Raw genomic sequence first — 22462 nt, forward strand, 5'->3', positions numbered from 1 at the left:
CTTTCAGCCAACTAAAGGGTTTAATGTTTTTTTCAAGTTTTGTGTAATTTTTCATGCTCTTTAGGTGACTGCATTTTAAACTCAGTGTCTGTTGTCTGGGAAATAAAGTCTTACATTTACTGCAGTGTCTCCTAAAATCTTCATCTTTCTGAACTACAGTGGCCTAATCAAATATCTATTAAAAGTTATTTGAAATAACTAAGCGTTGGTTTTATAAGTGCACATATAATTTTCTATGCAAACTATTAATACAGAATCACAGAATCATAGAATGAGATCTTTAGGATCATCCTTCCAATGGATAGGGACACCTGTCACTATCCAAGGGTGCCCACAGCTCCATCCAGCCTGATCCACTTCCAGGGATGGGGCATTCACAGCTTCTCTGGAAAACCAGTTCCAGTGCTTCAATACTCTCAACAGTAAAGAATTTTTTCCTAATATCTATTGTAAACTTACCCTCTTTTAGTTTTAAGCCATTGCCTTTTGTCGTACATGTCCTTATAAATAGTCTCCATCTTTGTTGCAGGCTCCCTTAAGGAACTGAAAGGCTCCAATTAGATCAACCCTGAAGTATTTTCTTTTCCAGAGACTGAACAAACCCAATTCTCTCAGCCTTTCCTTGTATGAGAGTTTCTCCAGCCTTCTAATCATCCTGGTGGCCCCCTCTGGACTTTTTCCAACAGAACCATGTCTTTCTTGTGCTGAGGACCCCAGAGCTAGACATGGCACTTGAGGTGGAGACCACACCAGAATGGACTAGAGGGGCAGATTCACCTTCCACCACCTCCTGCCCACGCTGCTTTTGATGCAGCCCAGGACATGTTTGGCTTTCTAGGCGGCAAGTGCACATTGCTATCTCGTGTCCAGGCTCTCATCCAGCAGCACTCCCAAATCCTTCTCGTCAGGGCTGTTGTTGATCTGTTCATTCCTCAGTCTGCATGGGTACTCAGGATTTCCCCAGCTCACACAGAGCACCTTGTACTTGGTTTTCTTAAACTTCATGAGATTCATGGACCCACTTCTTGAGCTTGTCCAGGTCCCTCTGGATGGATTCCATTCTCCAGGTGTGTTAATGGCACCACTCAGCTTTGTGTCTTCTGCAAATTTGCTGAGGGTGCACTTGATCCCTTTGTCCATGTAAGTAATGAATATATTAAATAACACTGGTCCCAGTACAGATCCCTGAGGGACACCAGCTGTCGCTGATGTCCATTGGGACTCAGAGCTATTGACCACTACCCTCTGGCTGCAACTGTCCAATCAATTTCTTATCCATCTAACAGTCCCCTCATTGAATCCATCTTTCCCAGTTTAGAGAGAGGAACGTTGTGGGGGTTCATGGTAAAGGCTTGACAGAAGTCCAGAAAACTGACATCTGCAGGGCTTCCCTTGTCCACTGATGCAGCCATTCCATCATAGAAAGCCATTAGGTTGGTCAGTCAGGACTTGCCCTTGTTGAACACCTGCTGGCTGTCTCAAATCACCTCCCTGTCTAGCATTGCCTTAGCATAGCTTCTAGCTAAACAACAGGAAATTGTTATTAAAATGCCACCTCTCAGGATTTTTTATCCATATTTACAGAAACGCTGATTTTCAATAGTGATGACAAGTTCTATTTTCTCATTTCTTTCTCTGTTATAAGGTTGAAATTAGAGAACACTTTCTTAAATACCTTGATAAATGCTAGCATGATATATTTCTGAAGTTTCTCGATAATGTATTCACACCTAAAAAGGTTTTATTACATTTATATGCAGACCTTTGAAAAAAGGACAATGTTGGAGAATATCAGCATAGAGTATGAACCTAAGTGTAAGGCTCTTATTGCTTATCTTCATGGACAGCAAGTTTTACCTTTTCCTTCTGGAATTAGAATCTTACAGGAATGCTCTAAAATGAAACAGCTGTAAATCAAAGGTTGTAATAATGGAAACTTGTAACATCCTGCTCTTTTCTGTGTATATCAACAATGACTCAAGCTGTTGAATTATATTTAGGGACAAGGTCACCTCTTTCACACAGCAGTGTAGATCCCCATTGAAAAAACTTAACTGAAGTCAAGACAATTACACCTTTTTAAATCAAAAGGTATTTATAATCAAAATCAAGTTCTCCTGCATACAAAATAAAGATTAACAAATGTAACGACTGTAAGGCAGCATGCAGAATAGTGCCATGATGAGAAATTTATCAGACCTTTATCAGAAATTTATCATGGCTTTTGAGATTTGAATAACAAAATCTAGTACAGGGTGAGAAATCTTGATTCTACAAATACTCTATGGAAAAGTTTCATCAAAGGTAATTTGGGTTATGGAAATGAGTATGAGAAGTCTGAATAAAGAATTCTCAGTATTTTGAGTGCCAGTTTTGAATTTAGATCCATTACAGGAGAATGAATATACAACTGGTCTTGTGGTACAGCATAAAATAATCTATACAGTCTTTACATTAATCCTCTTCATTAATCATCTTCAAAAGTTGATGAGAATCTACTCTTCAGAAAGAGCTGTATCATCTTACTTATCTAACAGTATCCAGGATAACTGTATTCCTAGAAATACAGTTTCCAGGAACTGGAAACTTAGAAAAATGAGGCATTTCACATGTAGTGTAATAACTGTATACAGTTTTCCTAAAAATTTTTTGAAATTGACATCCACCTGGGATTTTTAAATTGCCTTTTTTTTTGTCTTTTTTTTTTTTCATTTCACTTTTTTGTACCAACATTTTATAATAAATTTAATTAGCTATTTTGTTAAATGCTAAATTGTTTTAGAAGTAGTTTGCTTTATTTAGTTGTTAATAAATTTTTTGTCTCACATATCTCTGTTTTTATTGAAGTAGGTAGTAATTAGAAGAGCTATTACTAGTTGATTTATTCATTATGTGAGTAGAGAAGAGTAAGATTCCAAGGCCATTGTACATTACTACACAAAGCAAGACAAGACCAATTACTGGTGAGGTTGCTGCAAGGTAAATTATTGTTCCTTTTAATTTATTTACTAAAATACTCAGGATATGCTTTCCCATAAAATATGCAGTACAAAGTGTACTTAAAGAATGATATTTATCTGCTTTCAAAAAGTGCAGAATCATTTTGTTATGGTAGAGAAATTTATTTTGGTTAGTTTAGTGACATGACAATTTGAAACAAGTTTCTGATGTACTGGTTTGACAACTGCAGTCATACAGATCCATTCACTTACTGACCAAGTTGTACTGAGATTATTTATAAAGAACAATGCTATTTAATAGATTTTTATGCCTTAGTCATACATGAAGCTTTTGTGAGCTTTGAGGCTTTTACACTCATGAAGTCATTTGTTCAAACAAGACTTGAATAGTTGTAGTACATCAAAAAATCACTTTTACTTGTTCAGTCTAAGTCACTAGAAAGCTGCATATTACTGTTTCATCTCATTCCAACTCACCACTGTGCACAATAAGGTTTTCCACTCTCCAGAGATAACCTTTATTTTAATAATAAGTAAATAATAAGTTTTTATAACCATGCTAGCAACCTGTCACATTTATTACCAAAGCAATTTTTGTGACATGTGGGGCCTTTGTTGGATATTTAACATATTGATGTCTAACATATTTAATTAGCAAATTAAATATTACACAGTGCTTGATCAAAATCAATTTTTGTTTGGATTATTAATTCTCTACTTCTGCAGATTATTTCAGCAAAGCACAGGATCCTATGGATAAATCTCAAGAATTGCAGAGGGAACATTAATTCTTTATAATATTAAGAGATTGTTTATGATGAAAGACAAATGTATTCCTATGAAATTGTCATCTCTATTGTGTAACACAAAATTGTTACTTCAGATTATGTACAGCTAGGGTCTCTCTCCTTCTGAATTCACCAGTAAAGAGTAAAATTAACAGAAATTAACTCACTGAACTTTTTTTTTGGTATGATCAGTGATTTCGTAACTTGCTTATGAAGGCCAGAAAAAAACCCAGAAATTATATTAGAAGAAATAACCCTAAAATTATAATAGAAATTTAAAAAGGTTGTGTTTTTAAGATATGTTCTTTTAAAAAACTTAAAATGTCTCATTAGACACTGGATAATTTGGCCTTATGATGTCTTAATAGCTATTCCATATGAAATTGTGTGCTTTGCTTTACACACTTACCCATTCTAAGCTTCCATTTACATAAAACTGACTGGTGACCTCCCCACCTGTTAAGAAAATGCAGAGATAATAATAGTAATAACAGAAACAATAATAATGAGATAACATTGCAGGGATTTATCATTAAAACTGAGAATTCTAAAATTCTTCAGACAAAATTATCCCAAATATTCTACTAACTATTTTTTTAATTAGCACTCTAACCATTCCTGACTACAGTCAGTCAGTTTGGTGTGAAAAATAAAGGAGGAAAAAAAGGAATGTTGCTCTTTTCCTGATCTGCTGCTCAAATTTTGGGGGAATGGAAGAAGGAGGAAGGGAAATTTCCAAAGATTTATTTCTGACAAGAAATTTTTCTTTTAATGTGGCACCATAGGCATTCTAATACCTACGGAACAGCAAAAAATAAAAATTTCACATTTCCTTGAAGAAACAAGTATTTGGGTCCTTTGTTGCAGAAAGAATGCTTAGAACCATACTACTTTCTAATCAACATAAGTGATAATTAATGAAGAAATATTGCCTAGATATCTTTGCAAATCTTTACTGTATTTAAAGGACTTGCTTAATACTTTCCTGGATTTCACCAATGTTCAAAAATTTTGCAGTAAACCTTCTAATCACTTTCTTTTCTTTCAATATTCTCATTCAAAAGGATGAAGTTAATCTGAAATGATGCACTCCTTTTTCACGGTCACAGAAAGCAAAGATTTTCCTGATATCTTAAATTATGAAACTGTGTAGATACCTCTCTGCAAGGGATTTGATCAGAAAAGTCACCAGCTGCTTGTAAGTAATTAATTTTTCTCTGATTATCTTTTTCTCTGATATTTTTTTTCCTCCAGATCAATGCTAAACTTTGTTTTAAATGTGCATATTTATTGAAATAAAATATATTTCTTGATATATTCAGTACAAATGAATTCTCTATGTGCAATTTAATTCACCATTTTGTATAGCAACTGTTTTGCTATGAAGACATGAATTAAATTATAAAGTTTCATATTCCGTAGTTTAAAAAAAATAATATCTATATCTCTGTCAAGACAGATATTTTTCTATCGTACTTTTTACTATAATAAGTAAATTAATCTTGCTCTTGGACAGAATTTAGTGGACATCTTTTGTTATCCCATAATGCCCAACTTTTTGCCTGAAGTACCTTCCCTGTTGAATGAATTCCCTTCATTGCTTTTCCCTCTGTCGTCTGTAGTGGGCTAGTTTTCCAGATGTGATACAAAAATGAATGCAGAATGTGCTAAATCAATGAGGAAGCACAGTTCTGTTAACTAGGGTGGGACATTTGTTCATGCAACTAGAGATTTTTTTAATTCTTGATTTTCCTTAGCAGACATTTCTTTTGTTTATTTTCTTTCTTAGCACAGGCCAAAAAAAAAGCATCTGCCTATGGTCTCTGTACTTTTAATTTTTCCTCTAATCTTATAAAACAATGTGGGTGGTGAGCATCATTCTTTAGTTGTCACTACGGAAGTCAAGAGGAATGGAGATACTGTCATGAAAGTTCAGAACTTGCAGAGTCATACCTACATTAAGCAAAACAAAAGATCTGTCTTCTCAGAAAAGGTTACTCAGTGAAAGAAGATTAAAAAAAAACAACAAAGCAAAACAAAACTCACAAAAACTCCACAGCCTGCTGTCTCATAAGCTAAAGCTGTGATGCTAAAGCTGTAAATGGTTTACATGAATCTTTTGATCTTTTCTAAGCAAAAAAAAACCTATACTTTCACTACAGTTTTGCTTTTCGGGAAGCAGAGTTTGTTGCTTTTAAAATGTTGGAATCCTCCTGGTGTTAAATAAAAATCTTAAAGTAGAATATTGGACAAAAGTCAATATATTCCTGCCCTGTGTGTCCTTTGGTCAGTTCACTACTTAGAGACCATTAGCAAACAGCAGTGCAGACACTTCCATAATTTTGTGCACCGCATCAGCCTTTGCTGTACATTTATGGAATCTTTCCAGGAAAGGCTTTGTCATCGTGCCATCTGCTGAGTGGGCCATGGGATTTAACTGCCAGGGCTGATAGATGTATTCCATACACACTGTGAGCATGGCACGCGTGGGATTTCCCCACGGGGGAATGCCAGTGACTCATGGTTTCTACCTTATGACTCTTCAGCTGTTCTTCAGTGATGACATCTGCCAGGAGGTGCATTTGGCTTGGGGAAAATCAAACACTGACACTGCCATGCAAACCAGCCTGTGTGTTTTCTACAGTGGTGTATATGCAGGCTGCTAGTTTAAGAGCAATTGGTATAATGTCTTTTTTTTTTATTTTTATTTATTTCAGGGAGACAAGGAACTCAGTTGCAAGATAATCCAAATAGAAAACAGGAAAAAGGAACATCTCCACTCAATAATATGTGGGGGATTTTGACTCTTAGACCTTTAAATGCTTCATGAGATAGTTTAACTCTGTTTATTTTGTTTCTAATTTGATGAGATGTAATTACTTCTGGTAAAAATCTTACCATTTGAATATATTTTATCAACACTCTTTGCTAATTTATATGGTGTAAAATGTAGTAAAGTAATTGTGGATGGTTTATCTTCTTGATGACAGCAGCAAGAAAATTTATTTTCCTGGCACTCACATCAAACATACAATTCTGTGTGTCTCTAAATGTAATCCCCCAGTTAAATAACATGTTATAATAAGACATGGCTTACATATAGTGCCGAGGTTAAATAAGACAACATCTTCTTCAGTCTTCTTTTACTGTGTCAGCTGAACCCTAATACTTCCTGTATTAAGAGAATTATAGAGACAAAGACTTATAGAATAGTTATGATTAGAAAAAACTTTGAATATCATCTAGTTCCATCTTCTCTGTCTAGCTTATGTACTTGATTTTTTATAATGTTATCCAGTTTTCACATGCTACCAACTCAAGAGCAAAATAAGAACATGAGTGATGGAAATAGACAGAGGTACACTAGTCACAACAGTAAAATTATGGGGAAAAAATGCCAGTCTGCCATGGTTTGGTTTTGTCTCCTTTTTTTGTTGTTTTTTTTTTTCTTTTTTCCTTGTGGTTTTTGTTTGTTTGTTTGTTTGTTTGTTTGTTTTTGTTTGATTGGTTTGGTTCAGTTTGGTTTGGTTTATTTTTTTTTGTTCAGATTTTTTCTCTTACTTACTTCTGCAGATTTTCCTAAAGCCTAATATTGCATGCCTCAAATAAACAAGCAAGTATGCTGCCTAGATTATGTAGCACTAAAGGCTATTATTTTGCCTGGCTGAAAAAACAAAAATGAATATTTTTATAATTTCCAAGTATATTTACTAGTGACAGTATGAAATACAAGGTGGGAAGGTAGAAGGAATCAAATGTTTAAGCTTTATGATTTAGTTTTTTTTTCTCACTATTCAACTCTTAATAATTCTTAATACACTAAATTAATTTTCTCTGAGTCAAGTCTGTTTTCTTTGTTTGTTGTTCTTGGTATTTGGGCGATGATCTCCCCCTGTCCTTATCTCAACCCACAAGCTTTTACTTATATTTTCTCTCCCCTGCACATGTGAGGAGTGGAACAACACAGCGGCTTTGGTGGGAGCCTGACATCATCCAAGCTCTACCCAGCACATGAGATTTCCTTGTATGTGCCACGTGATGGTGCACCCTGGTCTCAGCAGCAACAAAGATAGTACACTGTGGTGATGACCTCTGCAGTGCTTTTTAAAGTAACCTTAGCTTTTTCTAACTTTTCTCTACTTTTTCTTTCTCTTTCCCTCTTTTACTATTAAATAAAAATATATCAATTTTTGGCATCAATATTTAATCTCATTTGGTTTTTATCTTGATATTTGGCAATATTTTGTACCTTCAAAGTTTTACATTTTGTTCACAGAGACTTCGTTTTCTTTGTTCTTCTGTTTAAACTGGTTTGTAACAGATGGCTGCCACATTTGCTAACCTTCAGTCAACTGGAACCTCCCCAGCTAGATAGGACTGCTGGCAAATTATTGATAGTGGCTCACTGAGCACTTCAGCTCAGTACCAGCTCTCTGGGTACTCTCTCAGTACCAGCACCTCTGGGTGAATTTCATTCAGCCCCACAGTCTTGTGTGTGTCTAAGTGGTGTAGCAGAGTAGTGACCATTTCCCCTTGGATTATGGGGGCTTCATTCTGCTCTCCATCTCTACCTTCCAGGTCAGGAAGCCAGGTACTCCAAGAATAGCTAGTCTTACTGTAAGAGACTGAGTCAAAGATGACATCAAATACCTCAGCATTTTCCTCAGCTTTTGTTACTGGGTTTCCCTGTACATCTCATAAAGCATAGAAATTCTCCTTAGCTCTCTTTTTCTTGTTAATTTATTTACAGAAATATTTTTTTAATTTTTGAAATAGTAGTCAGATTAAAATCTAATTCTTTGGCCTTTCTAATTTTCTCCCTGCATAGTCTTATGACATCTTTCCATTCCTGCTCAGTTGCCTTTCCTTGGGTTCTTCACAGGAAATGGTCAAACAAAGTAGATAGCAATTTAAATGCATTAGGCCTTAATTTACTCTTTTCCTTACCACATTGCTCCACTTTTCAAGGTAGAAAGAGAGGGGCACATTTACAGATGAAAAAGTAGCTTAAAAAGGCATGGCAAGGAGACAACTATTAACTTGTCATATTAATAATGAAATGTGAATGAGAAAGTATGATCAGAGCTCATCTAATCCAGTACAAAAGATTTGTTTCCTCATTTCTAGTAAACAAACTATGTGACTGCACTCAGCAACATTTTCTCTGACTTCTTCTCTACCTGAATGCCCTATCATTCCCCTGTGACTTCTACTGAAACATCAAAACAAATAGTTGATAGGAACATTTGGAAGTCACCTAGACTAACACATATAAACTAGGGCCAGTTAAACCAAGCTGCTTATGGATGTGCCTATTTGATTTCTGAATTATCTCCAGAGATGGAAAGAGATTCTACAACCTCTGTGGGCAGCCTTTAAGTGTATTTGACCACTGCTGTAGTAAATATATTGCCCTAATAAATGGATTGTCTTTTTTAAATAAAAATTGATTATATTTGTAGTGGATGAGGGAAGAGTACTAATGTCATTTATCTTAACTTTAATAAATCTTTAGAGTGATCCAAAATATTCCTGTATCTGAGTTAAGATTATGATTTGAATGGGTGGATAACTATCTGAATAAAAAAATTCTTTAAGAGGTCAGGATCAAAGGAGAGTGTTTGCCCTAATCATGGAGTCTGGTGCTGTTCCTTGTAGGTCTACTCAGGAATCTGTCCTGTTTAAGATCCATATCAGTGATCCAGAGGAGCTAACAGGCTGAATTCTCAGCAAATATGCAAATGACAATGTATGAGTAAAAGAACAGCCAATACTGCTGAGGGCAGTGCTGCTGTCCAAAAGGACCTGATACACAGTTACAGGAACTTTATGAAATTCGACAAGAGCAAAGAGGATACCTTGCACCTGGAAAAGGCATTCCTCTGGCTACAGTACAAGCTGGAGCTAGCAGCAGGGGAAGAAAGTTCTCCTGAAAAACCTCAGGCAGTTGCAGCAAGCAGCAAGCTGATTCTGAGCCATCAGTGTGCCCCACAACAGAAGGCCAAAGGAATCCTGGCCTGAGTTAATGGTAGGACAGGCAGTGGAATGAGGGATTTCCTTTTTACTCAACATCTATTAGACATCATCTAGATTGCTGCAGCTAGTTTAGAGACTTCCAATGCAAGAAAGATGTTGATAAATTGGCTTGGCCACCAAGGAATTTGGGGGCTGCATATTTGTTTTGTGGGGCTTTAGAAACCTGAGTTCATTTAGCCTAGAAAAAAGAAAACTTTGCAGGGAGGACCTAATGCTAGTCATCCAAAAATCTGCAAAAATGGCCTCAAGAAGACAGAGTCAAAATTTTTGCAGCAATACATGTCAGGAAGACAAGAAAAACAAGCAAAATTCATGAGCGATGCCACCTTTACCAACAAATAAACTTTCCTCCAATGAGGACAGTTAGGAGGTAAAAAAGGTTAAAAGAAAAGTCGTGCAGTCTCCAATTATTGAGGTTTATAAGACCCAACTCGATGGTTACCTGAGAAACTTTATCTAAAGCTTCTGAGGTTCCTTCCACCTCCAATTACTCTATGATAATATGATCCTGTGATTCTGTGATGGAGAACGAACTATTTCAACAGTCTGAAATTTTTTCCTACCCAATTGTAATATTTCTGGCTATTATAACTGCAGCTTTCCATTATTGCAACAATAGTTAGGAAAATACTTAACTTGAAGTTTTAAAAATTGACTAGAAAGAAATACTGAGCTTTATATGTATGTTTTAGTTCTGAGAACTTAGAATTTTGTTTCTATAGCTAACATGAGTTATATAAGCTCATCTTCTCAAGAGAGGTCATTTTCACAAAACCATTTTCTTCCTCTCCAGCGTTTGTTGCTCTGTCCAAACACAAATATTTTACAAAAGAAGTTTTCTAATATGAAGCTACTAATTATTTCTGGTATACAGATTTCTGTAGATGTCTATTAATGTTATGGCAGTTGTTACAGTACTTTTTTCTGTTATTTTAACATGAAACATTCATTACTTCAGACATTGGATACTCTTATTACTGGTATGGATCAATATTATGCAAATATACTATAATTTGAAGCAATAAATGTTTTATGAGGATCCTCCAGTTGCAAAATTAACTTAGCCACATAACTAAAAAATATGAGTATGTATTAAAATGTACATTTTGTGTATATATTAGGCTATATGCAATATATATATATAACCTATATATTACATATGCTTCCTATGCTGTGTAGAGTAGTATACTAGTTATGAATGATATATTTATGTAGTGCATAATCTATATTGTATATATTTTGTCTTTCCATTAAAAAGAATAAAGATAATCTCACCACAGCCAGCTTGATTACAAATTAGATGTGTGCATAGACATATCTAGTTTATTATTTATTGTATAATATCTATACTCGGTGGACACATAAATATACATCCAGCATAATCCAGCATATACTCGTCAGTGTCTTCTGGATCCTTATATGAGACATTCACCCTAACTGGCTCAACTATCAGCTCTTTATTTTCTTTAATTGCTTTTGTCACTTTACATGATTCTCTGGATCCCATGGCTGTGGTGAGGACAGTTGCCTGTTCTCATGAATTTTACTTGTGCTATTCAATCTCTTTCTCAGAGAGAAACTGACAATTTATCTTAGCTCATTCACATGTGGTGCCAATTTTTTTACTGAAGAAAGCTCTGGAAAGCTCTGTACACTAGGCCAATTATACTAATTTTTCTTTTTACTAATGACAAAATCCACCATCATTTAATGTTAAATTACGGGCATGACTGATGGGGCACAACTAGCCTTTTTTAGATACGGTTAGAGATAATCTGTACAGAGAAGATATATAATTCTATACTTAGAAATGTGAACATGCAACTAAAGCATAAAATTCTGGGCACTAGTTAATGTGTTTTTTTCCTTAAAATGCACGTTTAGCTCCTTTGTTGGAAGTTACCTTCTCTTCAGCCTGTTTTGCCACTAGGGCATTTTCTACAAGTGTGTTCTCAATATAGTTTAGACAAAATGTGTTTTGATCTGATCAGCTTAAGCTGGCTGCTTTAGCATTAATTGATATGCAGCAAAGTATGGAGCACTGAAAAATAATCACTGGAAAATTACTGTGATATATGTCTTCAACAACAGTTTTTCATAAAATGATGGAACTTACATTTCAGAATGATTACTACACTTAGTCCTAGTTCAGTAAATAAGGATATTATGTTGTCTTTGTTTCAGAAACAAGAAGATAATTAATGGGAACACAGCTACTTCACTGAAATAATTTTTGTGTAATCAAAAGCTAATTTAATATAGGTTCTGCATAATATATGAATTAAAATTATTCAAAATTATTTTAGTGACCTATTAATTATTTCACTTATTTACTACATAATGAAATTAAAGATTAATCATTTTTCATTGTCCTAACATTGTCCTTTTTTTCATTTTCCTAACTCACTTAAGACATCAGTACATAGGTGATGAACAAAATGGTCAGGCAATGGGAGAAAGTGTGAAACTAAATGCAGAAATGACAGGCCTTCATTTGTTTAACATCTGGGATCACAAAAAGATTACGGAAAATAAATATACAGAACAGGAATCTTAAATCCTAATTTCATTCCTAAAATTGTGTCATGCTTGCCTCATGTGAACAATCTGCTCTGTAAGAATAGATTGTTTCATAAGGCAAGATAGAAAAAGAGGTGAATATGTTTATTTGCTAACCAGTAATACAGTTTACCAGGAAACCAACCTAGTGCATCTTTATTCGTCATGTTGAACTAAACTTTTGACAACCAAATCAAAATTAAATCACAGAAACACATAGAAATGAAAGGAAAGTTAGGGATTTCGAGGGATGCCATGTAGATTTTCTGATGTACCATGAAAGGCTATTAAGACTACAAGCAACATGTGTAACAGGAGCTCTGGAACTTGGTGGCTGAATTTAACATTGCTTAAGTAGCCATCCAGAGTCTTCATGTGCCTATATCAACCCCCACTGAAAATCTGAAATTATAAAATATTTTCATAAATTAACCTAAGACTGTGGAGCTTTAATATATTACAGCAAATGATATAAGGCATATTTTTCTCCATCTCTGATCATCCTATAAATAAAGATGCTGCAACACATATGGACTTAATATCTTAATGGCTTGGCCACAGGCTCACTTTATTTTCCATTAGCTCTCCATAGGAAGCTATAAGATTCGTGGCCATTAAACCATTTCCTTGACAACAGCTTGTTCTACTTTTGTCAAAGAATTCCTTCACATTAAGACGTATCAATGGCAATTCAATTTTACAAACCAAAGTAAAATATGGAAATTTAAGCTCAATTTTATGATGCTTCTGAAAAATTCTACTAGAACTGCTATTTTGGTGAGTATAGTTGAAATTGTGTGGTTTCTAGATTCCTGTAACAATCCAGATCATGATGAGATTTAATGGCACGTACTGGACAGATGGGCCTTGACATGCAGATGATGTAGAAATTAAAGGGCTCAATATTATAGAATCTTAAAGAAAACTTTAAACCTCAGTCCATAATATTGCACAAGATGTCTTAATCTTGAAAAGACTCACAGAGTTGCATGACAATTTCTATTCATGCACATTTTCTCTGTGTACTCACTTTGCTTGAATAAGGCCGTCAAAGTGGTATCTTCTATTCACCTACCTTCCCAAGAAAACGAAAGACAGTGAGTAGACTGTGCTAACAACCTCCAATGAAGCATCCAAAACTTGGAATTCCATCTGTCAGAGTGAAAACTGACCACTCCACTACTAGAAAACCAAACACTTCAGACATAATTTATAAGTCAAACATGTCAGGAACTACAGGAACAAAAACCCATCCCAAAAAACAATCTCCCTCCCCACCAACACCACCCCCCCCCCCACACAAAATATGTTAGTTATTCTTTGTGCCCCAGTCAGGCCAGGAATAAAAAATAAAAAAAACAACACCCCCCCCCCCCCAAAAAAAAAACAAAAGGAAAGATCGACAAACAAACAACAAACAAATCCAAAACAAAAGCAAACAAACCAACCAAGCCCCAAATTCACTCTATTATGCATAGGGCATTTTCTATAACAATGAAGTCAGTATAACTCTTGAAAAGTACAAACTGGGTTTATTAGCTAAGCTAATTAACATAATTGTGGAACTAATTTGGTATAAGTTTATTTACTTTTATATGTTGAAACACATAATGCATAAACAAAAATCGAAGACCTTAACTTCATATTCTCATTTGGTTACTGTGAAACAGGATTTTTTTTGTTTTGCAGAGTGAACCAATTTGCTCTAGAACACCACCTCCTTCCCCTCAAAAACATAATCCTCATGCTTTTTACACGGAATCCATAATTTTCTAATGTACTTAACAACACAATTTTCAGCAATTTCAATATGGACCTGAACCAGCATTTTTAATTTATATAGAGCATCAAATTCACAAAAGAATTTTAGACTATTTCCCCATGCCCCCATTCTACAACTAGCATTTCAGATCAGGATTCACCATCCACTTTCTGTGCTTGTAAGTAAAAAGGGTCATTAAAAGACAGTTCCAAAATTATATTAATATAATTAACATCCCTCCTTCCAGTCCAAAGTCACTAAAAGAATTACTGGGGGATTTTAATGCCAGAAAGTATGGTATGCACTGGTACTGTCCTGCACACTTCTGAGAAAAGGCAGCAAAATAATATGCAAAGGCTGTCTACAATCTTGAGAAATGCTAAAGTTTTCTATATTGCTTTTTTCTTTTAACTTTTTTCCTGCGCTTTCCACTGGGTTGACAATGGTAGGCCTATTTTTCTGTAAAACTGCTTCTTCAAGTAAAACCGAGAACATTTTTAGAAAATAAAGAGCTTCAAACATTGTGCTCATCAATTATTTTTTAAAGCACTCTGAATCTTACAACTTTACTTAAAATTTGCAGAAATATTCAGAAAAATTAACAGGATTTTAAGACCCACAAGAATACCAAATTTGAATTCTTAATTTGGTTATTTTCTCATCTTCCCAACTTAAATAAGTTTAAAGCTCATCTTCCAAAGAAGAGACGTGATTAAAAAAAGCAATTGTCCGGTTTTATTTTGTTTACATTGCACTGAAAATTTACATCATACTTTTACAAATCCTTTTTCATAAAAATATACTTCTTTACAAAAGTGTATGCATTAATATAAGAGGAGTAGCCAGTTGCAGAAGAAACATTTTAAACGATCTCAAATGTATTAACCTTAACATTAATGAATGAATAATAGTTATTGCAGTCATTTGAATAAACAAGAATAAATAACAACCAATGGTATAAAATATAAAACAGCATCCTTTTAGTAGAATACAGTTTGACAGAGTTGTATGAATATTCAAAACAAAGTGTTGTAAAATGATTTATAAGAAATTCATCAAACATTATAGAAATCCAAGCAGCAATCCTGGGTACAATGATTTTTGGTAGGCACTCTCTATTACGGTAATAAAAAGGTTATTTTCACAGAATTATTAATGTCTGAAAGGGACAATAACAGATAATTCACACTGGCTAACACACAGCATTTGAGAGTCATGCTATGAATGGAAGACAATGACCTACACCAAATAAATTACTGAGTTCCTGTTGAATAATTCTGATATGAAATAACTGCAAAACTAAAAACTGCATTTCCTTAAAAGTGATTCTGGAATGTTTAAAACTCGTATTTGAGGGCTGTGGAATCTGAATTGTCCCTAAAATGAATGGATTGTCCCTAATAAAATAATGTCTTTATATATATATATATATATATATATCCATTTTTTTTTCATTGCACTATGGTAATAGATTTAATTTTAAATGAGCTGTAAGGACTTGCTTCCATAGAGTATGGAATATATAGATAAAATAGATGTGAAAACACAGTATTTCCAAATTATAACTTCCTGTTGCCTTGTAGATAGGATTCAAAGTTCATTGAAGTCTCTTAGAATCCATCAGTTTCAAAGGGATCGCATCATGCTTTGTGCATATATTTTGTCAAAATGCTGAAGGAACAAACAGGTGGGATATAGCCTAGTTTTACGTAACATGGAGTGAAAAATGGACTCCTTTTTTGATATAGGGATTTCATTATTATTATTACTGTAAACTGCATTTTTTAACAGGAAATATTAAATTATGTTTTAACTTATGAAAGAAATGTAAGATGGTCACTCCTGAACATTCTTCAACATTAAAGGAACATAGTCACATACAAAACTCAATTCATATTAGATTATTCATTGTAAAATTGGTCTAGATATGTGATTGACAAAAGAAATAGAAAAACATTACAATTTGTGGATATTGTTAATAGAAACAGAGAAAATAAGTTTGACTTGGAACATGAAAATGAAGCAAGATGTAAAGCAGGGAAGAAAATTCATTTTATAAGGACATGAAATTTTAATTTTTTTCTGTGATATGGAAAGAGTAAGTTATACTTGCTGATTTCTAAATACTACATCCTGGACTCAGAAATTCAACTGTTCTGAAAAAAAAATAAAATACTTAAAGGGCTGAAAAAGGAAAATAGATACAAACTCACGAGAAAGATGTAGCATATGACTGTTAAAGAGAAATCAGTGACCTATTGTCTCCTGTAAGTATAGCTCTTATTTGCTACCTATATCTTTTTTTTTTAACCCAGTCCTTCTATTATAGTTTTTATAAAGCACAGAATACTGATAGTGGATGCTCCTCCAATATATGCAAATATGTTTTATGTTTTAGAATAACCTCCTTTTTAAAAAAGCAAATAAACTGTGAGTAGCACTCATGGAGTGCAGCAAAATTTTTTAAAACTCTCCGTGGCATACACAAAGAAGAATTCTGATCCAGTTTATGAAAAACAAAATCAAAACAAAATAACTACAACCCAGACTTGCCTATCATCCTCAGGAAAAGGTGACCCACTAGATCCTGAAAAGTGTGCTTTAATTTTTTTTTTTCATTTCTTTTTTTTCTTTTCTTTTTAAGCAGTGAACTGTGTGTGCACTGTGTTGTGTGTCAATTCCCAGACTTTGAAGACAAATCATTACCACATTATACCATTGTGCAAACAGTGTTCAAGTTGGGGTCAAATCGTACTGCTTTCCCTTCCACTGACTTTGCATTTGTGTCATACATGGGGTTTTCAAAAGCAGCTTGTCCATTATTATTTTCATGTACAGAGCATCCTGTGTACTGTGTTTTAGGTGCAGTCCTGTAGAAGAAAGACAGAACATTTGAAACCACAGTTTTCCTTAATATGGTTTAAGAATCAGAACAGAGTTCAACTCCCAATTACAATTACAGGAGCTAAATATGACATCTTGACTTTTTTACAATATTTACATTAAGAATTAGTACTGTCTTTATTGAAATTTAAGGGATTTATGATTCCTTGGAAATAGCGTTCAGTTAGAACTTAGTTAACAACCTTAGAAGAGGCTATCCATTGTTATTGTATCCATTATCCAAGCTGTTATCCATTCCACTTGGATAATCAGATTATAAAGAGTACAACAAAATCTTGTAAAGACACAATAATTCCCCAGTCAGATGAGCTTTCCTTTTTCCTTTTGGAGACTCAGCAATTTTACCAAGAATAAGTTTATAGCTGAAATGCTCTCTTTTGCACTAAATAGCTCAAAGTACCAGAGTTCAAACCCTTAAAAGTGTTCTATACTGCTATACAAAATGCATACTATATTGTAAGTCATCAATATAAAAAGCCAAGACAAGTGCTTACAGCATACAGCTAATAGCAAATACATAAAAAATTACATGGGCAATATATCATATGCTGGAGCAGTTGAAAACAAGTAGTGCTAATTAAAAATGGTTTAAATTAATGTTATCTGTAACATATATTACTAGTAGTATTGTCAGACTATTAGATGTAAATCACCATTTTAGCAGTTATTATGCAATGAATTGTCTGGGCATTAGAGGAATTAAGATTTCTTTAGCCATCAAATGCTTTAAAGCTACAGGAAAAGTTTACTGCATCCAAAAAATTAGTACTGGTCTAGGTAACATGAAAAAAACTGATGAATTTAGACTGAAAATGAAAAGGCTGGTGGCTATTTAACGTAATTGCATATGAACTAATGATTTCAGATGCAGAAAGATTCACAATGAAATCTCTTAATGACATAATGTTTGCATATACAGTTGTATGCAATCTTGTATGCAGGCATTAAGATAAATTACTCAGGATATGTCTCAATTCTGTCACATGAAGAAAATAATAAAGGCAATTTATTCCTTTCTTCATGTGACAGAATCTTAGTCAAAAAATCTACCAATTATATTATTCAGCATATGCTAATAGCTTACAGCATCCATTTTATCATGAAGAGATAAATTTATAAGATTTTAAATAAGTAGAAATGAAAGTACAGCACCGTATAATAAACTCATCTCTTAGTTATTATACCAGATATTAATAGACATAGGAAGACCTGTCTACATGCATATTTTGCAAAGCCTTTGTTGTTTACAGAAAACTTTATTTACACTAGCAAAAACTGAAGACAAAAAAACCACCAACACTTAGAGAATAGAGGAATTCTGTATATATAATTTGTACTTACCTTTGTTTATAAAGATAAAAGCCAAAACCAGCAAATATAAGGGCAAAGAAAGGCACAAGGATAGCAATGGCCACTGAACTACTATTTGTACCATGTGGTTGATTAGAAGAATTTGAACCCTCAGACATGTTAAGACCTAAACAAAAAGAAGAAAAACAAGTAATATTGTATACATGTCTGTTATCTGCAGCACATACTACTCCATAATCCTTGGAATTCAATAACACCTTGTTACTAGGTCATCATCATGTGTTCTGCTCCATACATACAGCTGTATGCTGAGGCCACCTGGAATTTGAGTATATACCATATTCTGATTGATATGTGGATGCCACATGTTGGCAGAACAGTACATCTACTCTGGTACAGTAAATATCTTACAGCATAATTCTGCATGGGATTCAACCTCTGCATGTAATGAAAACACATTACTGTGACATGAAAAGTCAAATTTATAATAATGCATATGTTAGATTGACTATATTACTGGTTTCATTTGTATATTTCATTAATTAATAAATACTGCATATACAAAACCCAAACACACTATCAAGGAAAAGGTCAATCACCTGAAAAGACAAATTGAAAACTCATTACTTCCTTAGGTGCTGCTGTTGATACACAGAGGGGAAGAGATAGGGACAATTTACAATAGTTAAAGCCAGATATTGATTAAAAAATAGAAACATGACCTCCTGCATGGCTGAAGAATACATTATCCACATAGACAAGTAATACCTCTTTTAAATGTGAAGAAAGGTTATAACAATAACACAGTCATTATAAAAAAAAATTCTTTACAGAAAAAGTGGGCATTGGAATGCGCTGGCCAAGAAGTGGGGGAGTCATCGACCCTGGAGGTATTCAAAGACAGATGGGATGTGCACTCAGTGTCATGGCTTAGTCAATAAGGTGATCTTAGGTCATAGGTTGGACTTGATGGTCTCCAAGGTCTTTTCCAAAGTAGTTGATTCTGTGACCCTCTAATGCATCTTCAAAGTTAATTTTCAAGATTTTAACTGGATCATTTATGAATTGCTTAGGTCATAATGTTTTCTGAATTTCTTGACCATATAAGACAATATACAGAAATTAAAAAAAAAAAACAACAAAGCACAAAAAAGCCCCAAACAACCATCCAGGGCTGAGACCTCAAACAACCAACAACAATGTGAGAAAACTGTGTGAGAATAACATTAAAAAAATTTTATTTCAGAGAAGCTAATTTTGAGTTTGTGTGCATGAAATAATTAAATGGTAAGCATGTTAAACAAAATCTGTTCAAAGACTGTGAATCTCTTTATAATGATATAATTGATTATATTAGCTACAATTAAATATTGTATAGAATTTGACTCTTAATCATCCTTTTCCTTGAAGTTATACACCAATAAAAATTACCTTCAATATATTGCAGAAAAGAATCTCAAACATATCATCCAAAATCAAATTAATAAATATAATTTTTCTAATAATCTATCAAAACAATTTACCAAGGAAGTCTTGTATTTAATATTTCTTAGATGACTTTAAAATATTTTAAAGTTAATAAAAGGAAATAACTTATTAATTCATCTAAAGAAAACATTTCTTGATAAAGATATTTCTAAAAATACTGGCAAAGCAATTTGCATAAGAAATTACAGTGAAAAACAAGATCAGTATATTGTACTGTGAGAACTGTGAAAGATAAATTTGACTTTAGATTTCTTCTTTCCAGCACATTCAAGAATTAAAGAATTTCCTGATTTTACTGAAAAAAAAATAAGAAGGAACAATATTTTGTGGCTGAAAGAACATAATTTTTCATCCACATATAGGAATTTTACCTGAAGGTAAGAACTCTATCTCAACAGACATTATTTAAATAAAAAGCAAGGCCTCTTCTAAGGTATTCCCAACAGTATTTATCATTTAAAATTCAGAATAAACTAAATTCAAATTCTCATGTAAGGAGAAATATCACAGTTCTTAAGACAACATTAGAAAAGAAAATTAAATTATTTTCTTAAATAGCACAACAGAATGTTGACACCTGTGCTTTGTTACTAAAGCTCTCTTAGTATAGAAACAAGAAGTTAATTTTTATGAAATAAACACTTATCAAGTAAGAATTTTTTCTTTGTAAAAGTAATATAAGTATTTATCTGCAAATACTTAACTGTTTCCCTCTTCTAGCAAATGTTTAGGTGAAATGGTGTTTCAGCACCATAAGCAAGAAACCAGTTTATCAAAGCATTCTACAACATGGGTTTTCTAGATAGTTGTTAAGATATGAAACTAAATGCATTTTACACATAATTGGTTATAATAATTGCTTAAAATATTACAAATTAATTTGAATACTAAGCCATAGATTGCAAGTCATCTTACAATTCACTTGTAAGTTGTATCACTTAAATGAGAGTTTAAAGATATTAATATCTCAATGTTCTATGAAACGTCAATTCTGTTAACATCCTGCAGATACCCTCAAACTACTGGATATAAGAAAACTGAATATGGAACAATGAACGAGCAAAGAATTAGAATTTTTTAATACCTATTCTTTGAAGACCAAATTGTCCATAATCTTTACCCTGGATGAATCCTTGAAAAACATATGTTTTTCCATCAGGTTCAGCAGAAACCTGTAAATAAAATTACTTTGAATTAAATCGGGAAAACTTTGTTGCGTGTATCTATTTGATAGGGAGCTATTCTATTCTATATACTAATATGCTTGACTGGTAGCTGTTATTTCCCATTATAAACACTCTATTTTTATAGGAAATTTATATCAAGAGTTCAAAAGAAAAGACAGGACTGTTATAGGCACGACTTAGGCATGGTGGTTTATGGTCACATATGACACCTTATACTACATTTAACTGTACTTTTTAAAAACGAGTAAGACCTAAAGTTTCTGGTAGTTCAAATGTCAGTATTATACTTTATAGTTTTCTGGATTGTTTGGGAAGTTAATAGAAGAAGTTATATTGCATATAATCCTAAGGATGAGAGTATTGAGGTTTTAATAGCTAGTTTTAAACTTAATAAAAAAACCTCAAATTAATTGAAAGTTATTTTGATTTTTCTCAGTACCTGTCCCAAAGAGCACTTAATTATATGGCCATGGACCAGAAGAATATTGAATAAGGCTTTGGTACAAGGGTAAAATATGCTAGTATAAACTAAAAGTCTTGTGGGAGAGAGGGGATGGTTGTGATCCCATGATTATCTCTCTTATTACAGTAAGTACAGTCTAAAGTAGTGTACTGCATACAACTCGACATATACTTGCTTCTAAGAATAATTATGTTTAAAGTCAATGTTTTCTAGGTAGGTTCCTTTACCCTTTTCCCTTAAGTTTCCATTTCTCAAGACACAGTATGTCTTTAGCAGTGACCTGAAGCTGTGTTTTCACTGAAGACCGGGTGCTTTTTAGGTGACTTTTTTACTTTGGGCTAAAGCAGCCTCTTTGTGCTACTCCAAGACTCAATGAAAAAAAAAGGTCAAATAGGAGCAGTATGTAAATAGCATATGGAATATAGGGAGTATACTGTCTAATTTTGTATATTTAGAAGTCTGAAAGTAAATTCATTGCTTTTGCTACCTCAGGAGCATGTTCGTGAAGCCTTAAGTTTGTACAAGACAAGAGAGTTAAGCCTTTTTACTAGTTCATTTCTTGCTTAATGAGTTTAGTTTAAGGTTTTCATTCTGAAGCTTTGAAAAAAAAATTGTTCAACCAGTGCCACTTGTTATATAAATAAAAATTTGTGTGTACAATTCAATGTACACATGGCATGTACAAACATAGTGGTGTCCCTCTAGTGCTTAACCAACAGTTGAAACATAAGAAAACAGACAAGCACCTTAAAAAATCACATGGTGTAGTAAGGATATAGGAGTGTTTATCCTCATCCAAATAATTTTAGGCTCGTTGTTTTCTAAAAATTCTACTTTTGTCTCTTTATTCTTGGAAGGCATTTCCTTTTCATGGTTTAATCACATCCCAGAAACCTGGGCTATTTAACCCTCTCCTTTACCTCTCCTCAGTTATGTGTTCTCTTTCCCCCTGTTTTAAAGAATAAACTTGTATCCAGAACCCCAAGGGGCCTAATGCTAAATTG

The 22462-nt window shown here is 33.6% G+C and overlaps 1 protein-coding gene across 1 annotated transcript in view; it reads right to left on the reverse strand.

Annotated features, from left to right (window-relative positions):
* Positions 1-14838: 14838 nt before the first annotated feature.
* The window catches only part of CSMD3 (CUB and Sushi multiple domains 3), a 576871-nt gene continuing 569247 nt past the window's right edge, over positions 14839-22462 (reverse strand). The window contains exons 70-72 of the mRNA XM_005420686.3: positions 20893-20980; positions 18351-18486; positions 14839-16975 (exon numbers count right to left, since the gene is read on the reverse strand). Of these exons, the coding sequence (XP_005420743.1) occupies positions 16816-16975; positions 18351-18486; positions 20893-20980 (384 nt within the window). The 3' untranslated portion in view covers positions 14839-16815. The remainder of the gene's footprint in view (positions 16976-18350; positions 18487-20892; positions 20981-22462) is intronic.

Source organism: Geospiza fortis, unplaced genomic scaffold (genome assembly GCF_000277835.1).
Source record: "Geospiza fortis unplaced genomic scaffold, GeoFor_1.0 scaffold111, whole genome shotgun sequence".
Classification (NCBI taxonomy): domain Eukaryota; kingdom Metazoa; phylum Chordata; class Aves; order Passeriformes; family Thraupidae; genus Geospiza; species Geospiza fortis.